At 50.1% G+C, this 10,818-nt stretch overlaps 1 protein-coding gene across 1 annotated transcript; it reads right to left on the bottom strand.

Annotated features, from left to right (window-relative positions):
• Positions 1–412: 412 nt before the first annotated feature.
• DNTTIP1 (deoxynucleotidyltransferase terminal interacting protein 1) lies at positions 413–7,802 on the bottom strand. Its single transcript, XM_083447655.1, has 8 exons — positions 7,628–7,802; positions 7,450–7,520; positions 5,775–5,871; positions 5,406–5,504; positions 3,852–3,920; positions 3,545–3,601; positions 2,045–2,106; positions 413–662 (listed from the first exon to the last, which is right to left on the bottom strand). Exons 1-8 carry the CDS (start codon positions 7,772–7,774, stop codon positions 428–430), a joined length of 837 nt encoding a protein of 278 aa, XP_083303781.1. The 5' UTR covers positions 7,775–7,802; the 3' UTR covers positions 413–427.
• Positions 7,803–10,818: the final 3,016 nt, after the last annotated feature.

Raw genomic sequence — 10,818 nt, forward strand, 5'->3', positions numbered from 1 at the left:
AAGTCTTAGTGGTAATGTGCACTCAGCAGCCCTCCCTTGCCGTTTGCCACTGTGTCCCCCGTCCCTGACAGCTGGTGTTCAGTAATAATAATAATAATATTTTTTTTTTTATTTATACCCCACCCTTCCTGGTTCAGAAAACCGGGCTCAGGGCAGCTAACAACAAATTAAAACACTTAATTGATGCAACAAAAATAGCATAAAATACAGTATAAAATAACAATAATAACAATAAGTTCAGAATTCCAAAATCAATTTAGGGGGGAAATCCATCCAATAAACATTAGGTGATCCCCAGGGCTAGCTGGCTAAGTTAGTCCTGTTTGGGCCAGCGAGGAGAACGGGGGAGAATTAGCTGTGGGATCCCAGAGCGGGTAATCTTTATAAAAAGGGGAGGGGGAGGGAAGGAAGGAAGGGGAATAAAAGATCAGGCTGAGTTCAACTTGAAAGCCAGGTGGAATAGCTCTGTGTTACAGGCTCTGCGGAAGCAAGTTAAATCCAGTAGAACTGGATCTGGCAGAAGAGCTCCCTGCCTGCAGGAAGGTCCCCCCCCCATCTCCCCCTGCCCCAGGAGACTCTGCATAGCAAGGGGGTGGGGCTGCAGGGCACAGCCTACCTTGGGACCGTCCCTCTGCACTGGCTCGCAGGACTTGGTTTTCCACCTGAAAGGAGAGAAGGCAGCGGAGCTGAGAATCATGTTACGAAAGGTGCATCTGAAAGGGCCGGGCGCTCTGCTTTGAGGGGACTCAGCCCTACCCAGAGCCCAATAGGATCAATTGCAGGGCTGGTCTCTCCATAGCCTTCTCCCGAGAGATGAGCCAAGCCAGAGCCTCGCCACCCCCAGGAAGGGCCCTCGTTTGGGAGGCCTGTTCCCTCCCCTTCCTGGCTCAATCACGCTAGGGGAAGGGATGCAGCTCAGTGACAGAGCATCTGCCTTGCAGCTCGAAGGTCTCTCCCCAGCATCTCCAGGTACGGCTGGGAGAGACCTCCTGCCTTCCGAGAGCTGCTGCCAGTCAGTGTTGGCAATACTGAGCTAGGTGGACCAATGGCCTGATTCAGGATAAGGCTGCTTCCTATGGAGGCTTACACGAAACAAATGAAATACCGTGAAAATCCCTGAAACAAGAAGTAATTGACTAGAAATTTTATCTTATAGAATTACACTAAATAACAAAAATCAAAAAGCTTAAGGAAAAAATTAGAAAAACCTAGAGTTGAACAAAGCCTTAACGGGATGCTAGCTACAAACCTCGTTTCACTGAACTATTCAGTTTCCTCAAAAGGAAATGAGAGAAATCATAAGCCTTAAATGACCAAATGAGAGCCAGTGTGGTGTAGTGGTTGAGAGCGGTAGTCTTGTAATCTGGGGAACCGGGTTCGCATCTCCGCTCTTCCACCTGCAGCTGCTGGGTGACCTTGGGCCAGTCACACTTCTCTGAAGTCTCTCAGCCCCACTCACCTCACAGAGTGTTTGTTTTGGGGGAGGAAGGGAAAGGAGAATGTTAGCCGCTTTGAGACTCCTTAAAGGGAGTGAAAGGCGGGATATCAAATCCAAACTCTTCTTCTTCTTCAAATTCAAAGAAATGGGGTAAAACTCCCAAAAATTCTGAAGTATTATAATCCTAGCTCGACCTAAGTGAAGCAAAGCACAGTAATAAAGGATTGAGGACTCAAAGGTACAGTTTCTAAAACTGAGTTTACAAAAAAGGTTTGAAAACCTAAATGGCAAGTTTAAGACTTTGTTGAATTCTAGATTTTTCTAATTTTTTCCTTAAACTTTTTGATTTTTGTCATTTAGTTTAATTCTATAAGATACTATTTCTAGTCGATTACTTCTTGTTTCAGGGATTTTCAGGGTATTTCATTTGCTTTGTGTAATTTCTCGGTTCCCTGTCTTTTTTTTTACTGGTTCCTATGATAGGCTTGGCTGCTTTGCTCTCTCTGCTGCTTTGTCTCAGCAGGGGCTCTCCAAAGCACTGTGGGAGGGGGGAAATGGAGGTTGCAGCATAGACCCCCCCTCAGCCCAGCTGGACGCCACACTTACGTGCTCCCGACTGGAGCCGCTCGGTCGTTTGCCTGGCTCTGTCCTGGAGGCCGCCCTTTCCTCTGAAAAAGGACACCTTTTATTACAGTGTCTCCTGGCCAACAGCTGCTCCTCCTGGTGGTGCAAGCCTTGCCCCCACTGGGAGCAGACCTCCCCCCAGCCCACAACCACAGAAGCAGCACAGCACAGGGAGGGGCCTGAATAATAATAATGTTATTTATATCCCGCCCATCTGGCTGGGTTTTCCCAGCCACTCTGGGCGGCTCCCAACAGAATTAATGGTAATAATAATTAAAGTGATAAAACACCAGACATTAAAAGCTTCCCTAAACGGGCTGCCTTCAGATGTCTTTTAAAAGCTGAAACAAAATAAAAAAATTCCTTCCAGTAGCACCTTAGAGACCAACTCAGTTTGTTATTGGTATGAGCTTTTGTGTGCATGCGAAGTGTATCTGAAGAAGTGTGCATGCACACGAAAGCTCATACCAATAACAAACTGAGTTGGTCTCTAAGGTGCTGCTGGAAGGATTTTTTAAATTTTGTTTCGACTATGGTGGACCTGTAACTTTTAAAAGTCAGATAGCTGCTTATTTCCTTGACATCTGATGGGAGGACCTAAGGGAGCTGGGCATGTTTAGCCTGGAGAAGAGGAGGTTAAGGGGTGATATGATAGCCATGTTCAAATATATACAGTGGTGCCTCGCAAGACGAAAAGAATCCGTTCCGCGAGTCTCTTCGTCTAGCGGTTTTTTCGTCTTGCGAAGCAACCCTATTAGCGGATTAGCGCTATTAGCGGCTATTAGCGGCTTAAGGGATTAGCGGATTAGCTGCTAAAAGGCTATTAGCAGCTTAGCGCCTTAGAAAAAGGGGGTGGGGAGCGAAAAAACCCCTCAAGATTCGCAAGACATTCTTGTCTTGCGAAGCAAGCCCATAGAGAAATTTGTCCTGCGAAGCACCTCTGAAAACGGAAAACCCTTTCGTCTAGCGGGTTTTCCGTCTTGCGAGGCATTCGTCTTGCGGGGCACCACTGTAAAAGGATGTCACAGAGGAGGGAGAAAGGTTGTTTTCTGCTGCTCCAGAGAAGCGGACACGGAGCAATGGATCCAAACTACAAGAAAGAAGATTCCACCTAAACATTAGGAAGAACTTCCTGGCAGTAAGAGCTGTTTGACAGTGGAATTTGCTGCCAAGGAGTGTGGTGGAGTCTCCTTCTTTGGAGGTCTTTAAGCAGAGGCTTGACAACCATATGTCAGGAGTGCTCTGATGGTGTTTCCTGCTTGGCAGGGGGTTGGACTCGATGGCCCTTGTGGTCTCTTCTAACTCTATGATTCTATGACCTTCCACAAGGCAGGTGCCACCACCGAGAAGTCCCTCTGGCTGGTGACATACCCTGGTGACCCTTGCCCCCGGCCTATCTTGAAGGGTCAGGAGTTGAGCTCCAGAGTGACCCCCCCCCCCCCCGCTGCTGCTGCTTCTCTAGCAGCTCCCAGGGTCTCCTACCTTTCTGGGGATGGGGCTTCCTTGCTGGCTCATCTCCTCTTCCATCGGCTTGGCACGCTGGTCAGGGAGAAGAGAGGCTCCGTTGGAAATGAGAGAAGCATTCGTCTCTCCCCGCTCTGACGCTCCTTGGCCAACAGGGCCCTCTGGGGCAGTTCTGCTCCGAGCCAGCGCTCCCAAAGTCCTCCCCAGGAGGAGGCACAGGGCTGGTAGCCGATGGCTGCTCAGAGGCACCTGAAGGTCCCAAGCCTGGGCGTGCGAGAGAAAGCACCAGCCCCGTCCCTTGCAGAAGAGAGAAAAGGGTGTCTACCTTCATCGCTGGCACTTCGTGGGGCAGCCTGGCAGCAGACTTCTTGCTGTCGCAGAAGAGGAGCTTGGCCTGGAGGGAGAGGAAAGGGTCAGGAGTGCAGCAGGGAGGGCCGAGGCACCCAGTCTGTGCTCAGCCCACCCTGTGCTGGAACCCTTAAGATCCTGGGAATTATATGCCAACTGCCAATTGTAGCCGCTTCAAGGCTTCTGAGGATGGCCACTGGGAAGCAGCAGGCGGTTTGGTGGGGCAATGCAACACTTGGTCATAATATAGATATGGAAGCATGGGGACAATTGTGGAATATGGATATAAAATTTACAGCATGTTATATTCTAAGAGAAAATTATATGAAAAACATATATATCTATGGTATCTAACACCGAGTAAATTGGCAAAAATGTATAAATCTAAACCAAATAAATGTTGGAAATGTAAAGAGAAAGAAGGTTGTTTTTATCATATGTGGGGGTCTTGTAGTAAGCTTACTGGGAAAGGAAATGTAATGAATTGGAAAGGATGTTTCAAATAATGATTGTAAAAAAACCCCAGAAGCTTGTCTTTTGGGAATTACAAGGCCAGAACTACTGAAACTGTATAGAAACTTATTCATGTACACTACTACAGCAGCAAGAATGTTACTCGCCCCAAAATGGAAAGAAGCAGAAGTCCCAGCAAAGGAAGAATGGATAAAAAAAACTTATGGAATATGCAGAAATGACAAAACTTAACGGAAAAATAAGAAATCAAGATAACAAGTTTTTTTTTTATAAAAGAATGGAAATGGTTTATTGAATATTTACAGATAAATGGTAAATAGATAAGAACATTGGCAGGATTGTTGTAATAACCTGCAGTTTTATAATAGCATATATTTAAAGTACATGAATAAATGAGTAAATTACGGTAAGTTAATTTGGATATGTAGAAGATATTAAAAATAAATTTAAGGAATTGCAACAAGAGGGGGAAGGAAATGAAGTTTTGAAATGTGAAAATGATTGTAAATTTAGTGCAATGCATAAACCTGAAAAGAATGAATAAATAAAAAGACGGGGGGGGGGGGGGATGCAACACACCCCACATGGTCCTCTGCCAGCAGAGCACAAGGACATCAGGACCCTAGTTTTAACAACAGCAGCATGCGGGGAATCAGGAACCTCAAAATGCTGTGGAATTCCTACTCCACAGAGGTGTGTCTGGCACAAAAGAAGGTACCCTGCTGGACCAGGTAAGAGAGGTCCCCTCTAGCGCAGCATCCTGTTCTCTCAGGGCTAAGCACTTCTGGGAAACCCTCAAGCAGGGCAGGACTCTCCCCTCCTGGGCCTTCCAGGAAGTCCTATTTGGAAGCATCACTGCCTGCGGACGCATCGCCGTCACGGCCAGAAGTCATCGGCAGCGACGACATGTCTCACTCCCCCTGTAGCAACCTGCTAGGCAGAGGTGGCTTCATCCTGGGAGGTCCTGAGACCTGCCGGTGTTGCTTTCTGCCCCCAGAAGAGGCCCCCCCCCCCGGGGCACTCATTCCTGAAACAAGGAAGACCCTCAGGCACCCACCTGTTCTAGGCAACTCCGGCATGTCTCTTGGATGAGCTGCTCCGTGTCCACGTCCTCCCCGACATTCTCCCGCACGTTCCCTGCGGCCTTCTGGAAGAACTTGGGAATGACAGGAATGGCGCAGACTAAATTAGCTGCCCCGCAAAGTGCCACCCATCCCTTCCCAAGCTTCACCCGACTTGGCATACTGCGAGGTGGTTGAAACCTGGGCCAGCAGCTCCCTCTCACTGCTGCCCACAGAAGCCCCAATGGGCTGAACGGGGGGAAAGGTCTGCCCTCCCCAGGCACCCTGAGGCTGAATGTGGGCAGGACTCCTGCACAGCCTCACAAGGCTGGCAGGTCCATCACGGGCCTTTCTGATGTTCTTACCTTCATGTATTTGCTGAAGACAGCCTGGATCTCTTCGTTGATGCTGGGCTGCAGGACGGCTCGGAGCAGGTCCATGGAAACCACGGGGTCTGTAAAACTGGACCGAGAGATGGCTGGATGCAGCCAGCAAACACATGCACACCCCTGACACAGGCCAGCCCTGGGCTCTGCAGCAGAACGTAAGCAGCGTCTGCTGGATCAGGCCCATGGCCCATCTAGTCCAGCATCCTGTTTTCACAGTGGCCAACCAGGCACCCATTAGAGGGGTCCCTCATGCCGGATCTGAGCAAAAGAGCAACATGACCCCCTGTGGTTTCCTGCAACTGGTATTCAGAAGTGTTGCTGGCTAGTAGCCAATGATAGCCTCTCCTCTGTTAATCACTCCCAAGCACGTGGTTTATTTTGTTATTTTTATTATGTATTTTGTGTTTTCACCTTGCATTTATATGCAGTGAACCTCCCTGAGATGTATGGATGAAGGGTGACGTACAAATCTAAATAATAATAATTAATAATAGTAATAATTTGAAGCCGTCTGGTTTGGCAGCCATCTCTACCCTCCTGCAGGAGGGAGTTCTGCAGTTCAATACTGCGTCATGTGAAGAAGGACTTTGCTTTCCCTGTCCCAAACCTTCCCACCTGCAGCTTCACTGTTCATCTGACCTGCAGGAAGTGCAGCACCTTGGGCAAGGCAAAGGAGGGGAGGGTAATGACCTTGCCTTCTTTTGCATAGCACACGTGCAGTTTTTGTGTCATGTGGACAGGTTCCTAATTTGCTTATTCATTTTTGTTGGCGAGCCCAGAGCCTGGGGGAGAAACTGGCTTGGTAGGGGCTCCTCCTGCCGCTGCTGCGTGTGGGGTGTGTGCAGGGCCAGATTTAGGTTTGATGAGGCCCTCAGCTCCTGAAGGCAACGGGGCCCTTGATATGTCCAGCTGTCCTTTGCCAACAACAAATTGTCAATGTCTTCTGTGTTGAATATATGCTATATGGTCGTTTACGGACCTAACAGGTATCTAAAGCCATTTGCACATAACAAAATACAGTGGTACCTTGGGATGCGAACGGGATCCGTTCCGGAGCCCCGTTCGCATACTGAATGGAACGTAAGATGCGACGGTGCGTCTGCATGTGTCACGTTTTGCCACTTCCGCGCATGTGCGTAACATCATTTTGATGGTCTGCGCATGCGGCGAAACCCAGAAGTAACACATTCCATTACTTCTGGGTTGCCGTGGAGCACATTCAAGGTATGACTGTATGTGATATTTTAGGGAGCAGGCTAGCAGGCGGGGCCCATTACTTACACCAGGCATAGGCAAGCTCGGCCCTCCAGATGTTTTGGGACTGCAACTCCCATCATCCTTGACCGCTGGTCCTGTTAGCTAGGGATGATGGGAGCTGTAGTCCCAAAACACCTGGAGGGCCGAGGTTGCCTATGCCTGATTTACATCATAGGAGCCAACAAAACAGGTAGGTAGGTTTTATTTCATTTGTATTTTATCTTATATTTTGGAAACGTACATTTTCCCCCTTTAATTTTTTGGGGGGGGCCTCCCCAGAAAGTGGGGCCCTAAGGTAAAGCTTGTTTAGCCTATACGTAAATCCGGCATTGTGTGTGTGTGTGTCTTTGTGGGGGGTGTTTCTCCCCTCGACCCCCCTCCCCCCCCCGCTCACCTGGTCATCACCTGCGACCTCCGTCCCCTCCGCTGCACCAGCCGGTGCTTGATCATGATGTTCCAGGGGCTCTGGGGGACGAGAGGCGCCTCAGTCGGGGGGTCTCTCCCTCTCCCCCCCCCCCCCGGGAATGGGGTCCCCCTCCCCTCCCTCCCCCCCGGCCTCCCCTTCCCCTCACCGCGGCGCCCGACCCCCCGGGCCCGGCCTCCTCCTCCGCCTCCTCCTGCCCGGCCGCCGCCGCCTCTTCGCCCTCCTCGTCCTCCTCCTCGTCGCCCCGCTCGGGCTCCGGCGCCGGCTGCTGCTCGGTCTCCCGGGCGGCCCCCATCCTCCAGGGAGAAGCAAGCGGGAAGGAGGAGAGGCGCCCGGAACTGCGTCATCGCTAGGCGCCGGAACCCGGAAGCGGGGCGGCGTCGCCTTGGCAACGGCGTCCGGGCCCCAACTGGGGAGGGGGGGCAGGCAGACGGGGCGCTCCTGAGCATGGGCAGAGCGCCTCCCCGCCTAGAGCCACCCCCTCACCTCCAGGGGAATACTTTTATTTGCTTCTCTGGAATTGGGACCCGGAAGGGACCCCCAGAGGCCATCTAGTCCCACCCCCTGCCTTGCTTAGGGAAGCTTTTAACATTTGATGAATAATTTTAATATTTGATGAGTTATTGTATTTTAATATTTTGCTGGAAGCCGCCCAGAGTGGCTAGGGAAACCCAGCCAGGTGGGCGGGATATAAATAAATAATAAAAGTGGTACCTCGGGTTACAGACGCGTCAGGTTACAGATAGTTAATGGAGAAATCTGAGGGCTCCCTTGGACAAAAAACAAGGACCCCAGCCAGGAATACCAGAGCAAAACAGCGGCCAGCAGGCTTGGTCTTTATTGAAGACTGTCGTGACAGGACTCTCACCTGCCACAAGATGGAACAAGATGGAAGCCCCCAAGAAAAGAGAACCCAACTCTTGAGAGTCCCATGGACTGCAAGAAGATCCAACCTCTCCATTCTGAAGGAAATCAGCCCTGAGTGCTCACTGGAAGGACAGATCCTGAAGCTGAGGCTCCAAGACTTTGGCCACCTCATGAGAAGAGAAGACCCCCTAGAAAAGACCCTGATGTTGGGAAAGATGGAGGGCACAAGGAGAAGGGGACGACAGAGGACGAGATGGTTGGACAGTGTTCTCGAAGAGACCAGCATGAGTTTGACCAAACTGCGGGAGGCAGTGGAAGACAGGAGGGCCTGGCGTGCTCTGGTCCAGGGGGTCACGAAGATTCGGACATGACTAAACGACTAAACAACAACACCTTGGGTTACATACACTTCAGGTTACAGACTGTTAACAGAGAAATCTGAGGGCTCCCTTGGACAAAAAACAAGGACACCAGCCAGGAATACTAGAGCAAAAGAGGGGCCAGGAGGCTTGGTCTTTATTGAAGACTGTCGCAACAGGACTCCCACCTGCCACAAGGTGGAACAAGATGGAAGCCCCAAACAAAAGCCAGCTAGGTTTATGGCCATCCTTGCTTCCTGTGGGCATGAGTTCCATAGTTTAACTGTGCCCTCTGTGAAGTCCTGAGCCCCTGAATCTATTCCTCCCCTGATTGGGACCACTTGGCAGTCAGCTCAATGCCAACAAACAGGAGCTCCTCTCATACATCGATCTGTGGAATTCCCGACCGCAAGAGCTGGCAGTGTCTGACTGGCTTGGCTAGTTTGGGGAAAGGCACTTACCTTCATGAAAGGCAGGTTCATCAATGGCTATTAGCCCTGACACGAAACCTCTGCTCAGAGGCCACCTGCCTCGGACTGCCAGGTGTGTGGGCCCAGAGGATAAGCCTTTCAAGGGCCGATGGAGAGATAGCTGAAGGAAAATGTTACACTCCGTGCCTGGGATTATTAGGAAGCAGACTGAAAATATGACCACGGCCAGTGCCGTGAGAACTCTCTGCAAATCTATGGCGCGGCTGCATCTGGAATGCGGTGGACGGTCCCAGTTGCCTCACCTCAGAAAGGATGCTGTGAAGCTGGAAAAGGTGCCGAAAAGGGCAGCTGAAATGATGAAGGAATTGGAAACCCTTCTTCCACAGGGAAAGGTGGTGGACTCTTAAGGTTGCGGGGGGCAGGGGAGAGGTCACTAAAGGGGAGAAGGACCGAGACTGATAAAATGATGCTTGCTGGAGAGACCATGAAACTGGCTGGCGGAAGATGCAGGGCAGGCAAAAGGAGTTACTTCTCCGCTACCCAGCGCATGGGCAGCTTGCAGAACTCGCTTCAGCAGGGCTCTGTTTTGATGTTCTTGAGGGAGAAAGGTTGTTTTCTGCTGCTCCAGAGAAGCGGACACAGAGCAATGGATCCAAACTACAAGAAAGAAGATTCCACCTAAACATTAGGAAGAACAGTAAGAGCTGTTCGACAGTGGAATTTGCTGCCAAGGAGTGTGGTGGAGTCTCCTTCTTTGGAGGTCTTTAAGCAGAGGCTTGACAACCATATGTCAGGAGTGCTCTGATGGTGTTTCCTGCTTGGCAGGGGTTTGGACTCGATGGCCCTTGTGGTCTCTTCCAACTCTATGATTCTATGATTCTATGAAAAGAGAACCCAACTTTTATTAGCTGAGAAAAGTTACACTTTTACACCCCATGTTACACCCCCAAGACTACATCATTGACACATCAAAGAGGAGGGGTTGAGGGAGGAGTTGTGGTGGTAACCTGAGTGTCTTGTCACCTGGCTTGTTCCTCCTTTCCCCCTCCCCATGATTACATTCCTGAGGACAAAGGAGAGTTTGCAGTTTCCTGCCCCCAGAGGGAAGAGCTGGTCCTTTGTTTCAGTCCATACTGAATCCACTTCCATATGCAGGTCCTTTGTGAGTGTAGTGATCTTCTGTCTAGGACCATCAAGGTTGTCATGCCAACTGGGTAGGGCTCCCTGCAGACGTGTTGGCTGCCTTGTGTCACTCTCCCCCCTTTGATAGTCCTTCCTTCATGGTGTAAAATAAAAGTGGAACGGTACAGATCCAATGTACGGCTGATTTTCTATTAATTTATAACAGAAGCGTCACGTATGTCGTGTGTGTCGTGTTTGTGCAAACTGAAGGATTGGGGGGGGGGGGTTCCTGCAACAAGACTCTTCAGGTTACAGACTCAGCTAACCCAGAAATATTACCTCAGGTTAAGAACTTTGCTTCAGGATGAGAACAGAAATCGTTCTCCGGCGGTGCGGCGGCAGCAGGAGGCCCCATTAGCTAAAGTGGTGCTTCAGGTTAAGAACAGTTTCAGGTTAAGAACAGACCTCTGGAATAAATTAAGTACTTAACCCAAGGTACCACTGTAATTATTATTATTATTATTATTATTGCAGGAGTCTTGTAGCCTTATGAGGCTTTG

Source organism: Podarcis tiliguerta, assembly GCF_965153285.1.
Source record: "Podarcis tiliguerta genome assembly, chromosome: 6".
Classification (NCBI taxonomy): Eukaryota; Metazoa; Chordata; class Lepidosauria; order Squamata; family Lacertidae; genus Podarcis; species Podarcis tiliguerta.

Excerpts from the sequence above, each read along its gene's own strand:
- DNTTIP1 (XM_083447655.1), bottom strand. The coding sequence starts at position 7,774 with ATGGGGGCCGCCCGGGAGACCGAGCAGCAGCCGGCGCCGGAGCCCGAG. Across the intron at positions 5,872-7,449 it reads AGGTCGCAGGTGATGACCAG|TTTTACAGACCCCGTGGTTT; the intron begins GTGAGCGGGGGG and ends CTCTCGGTCCAG. Across the intron at positions 3,602-3,851 it reads ACGAAGTGCCAGCGATGAAG|CGTGCCAAGCCGATGGAAGA; the intron begins GTAGACACCCTT and ends CTCCCTGACCAG.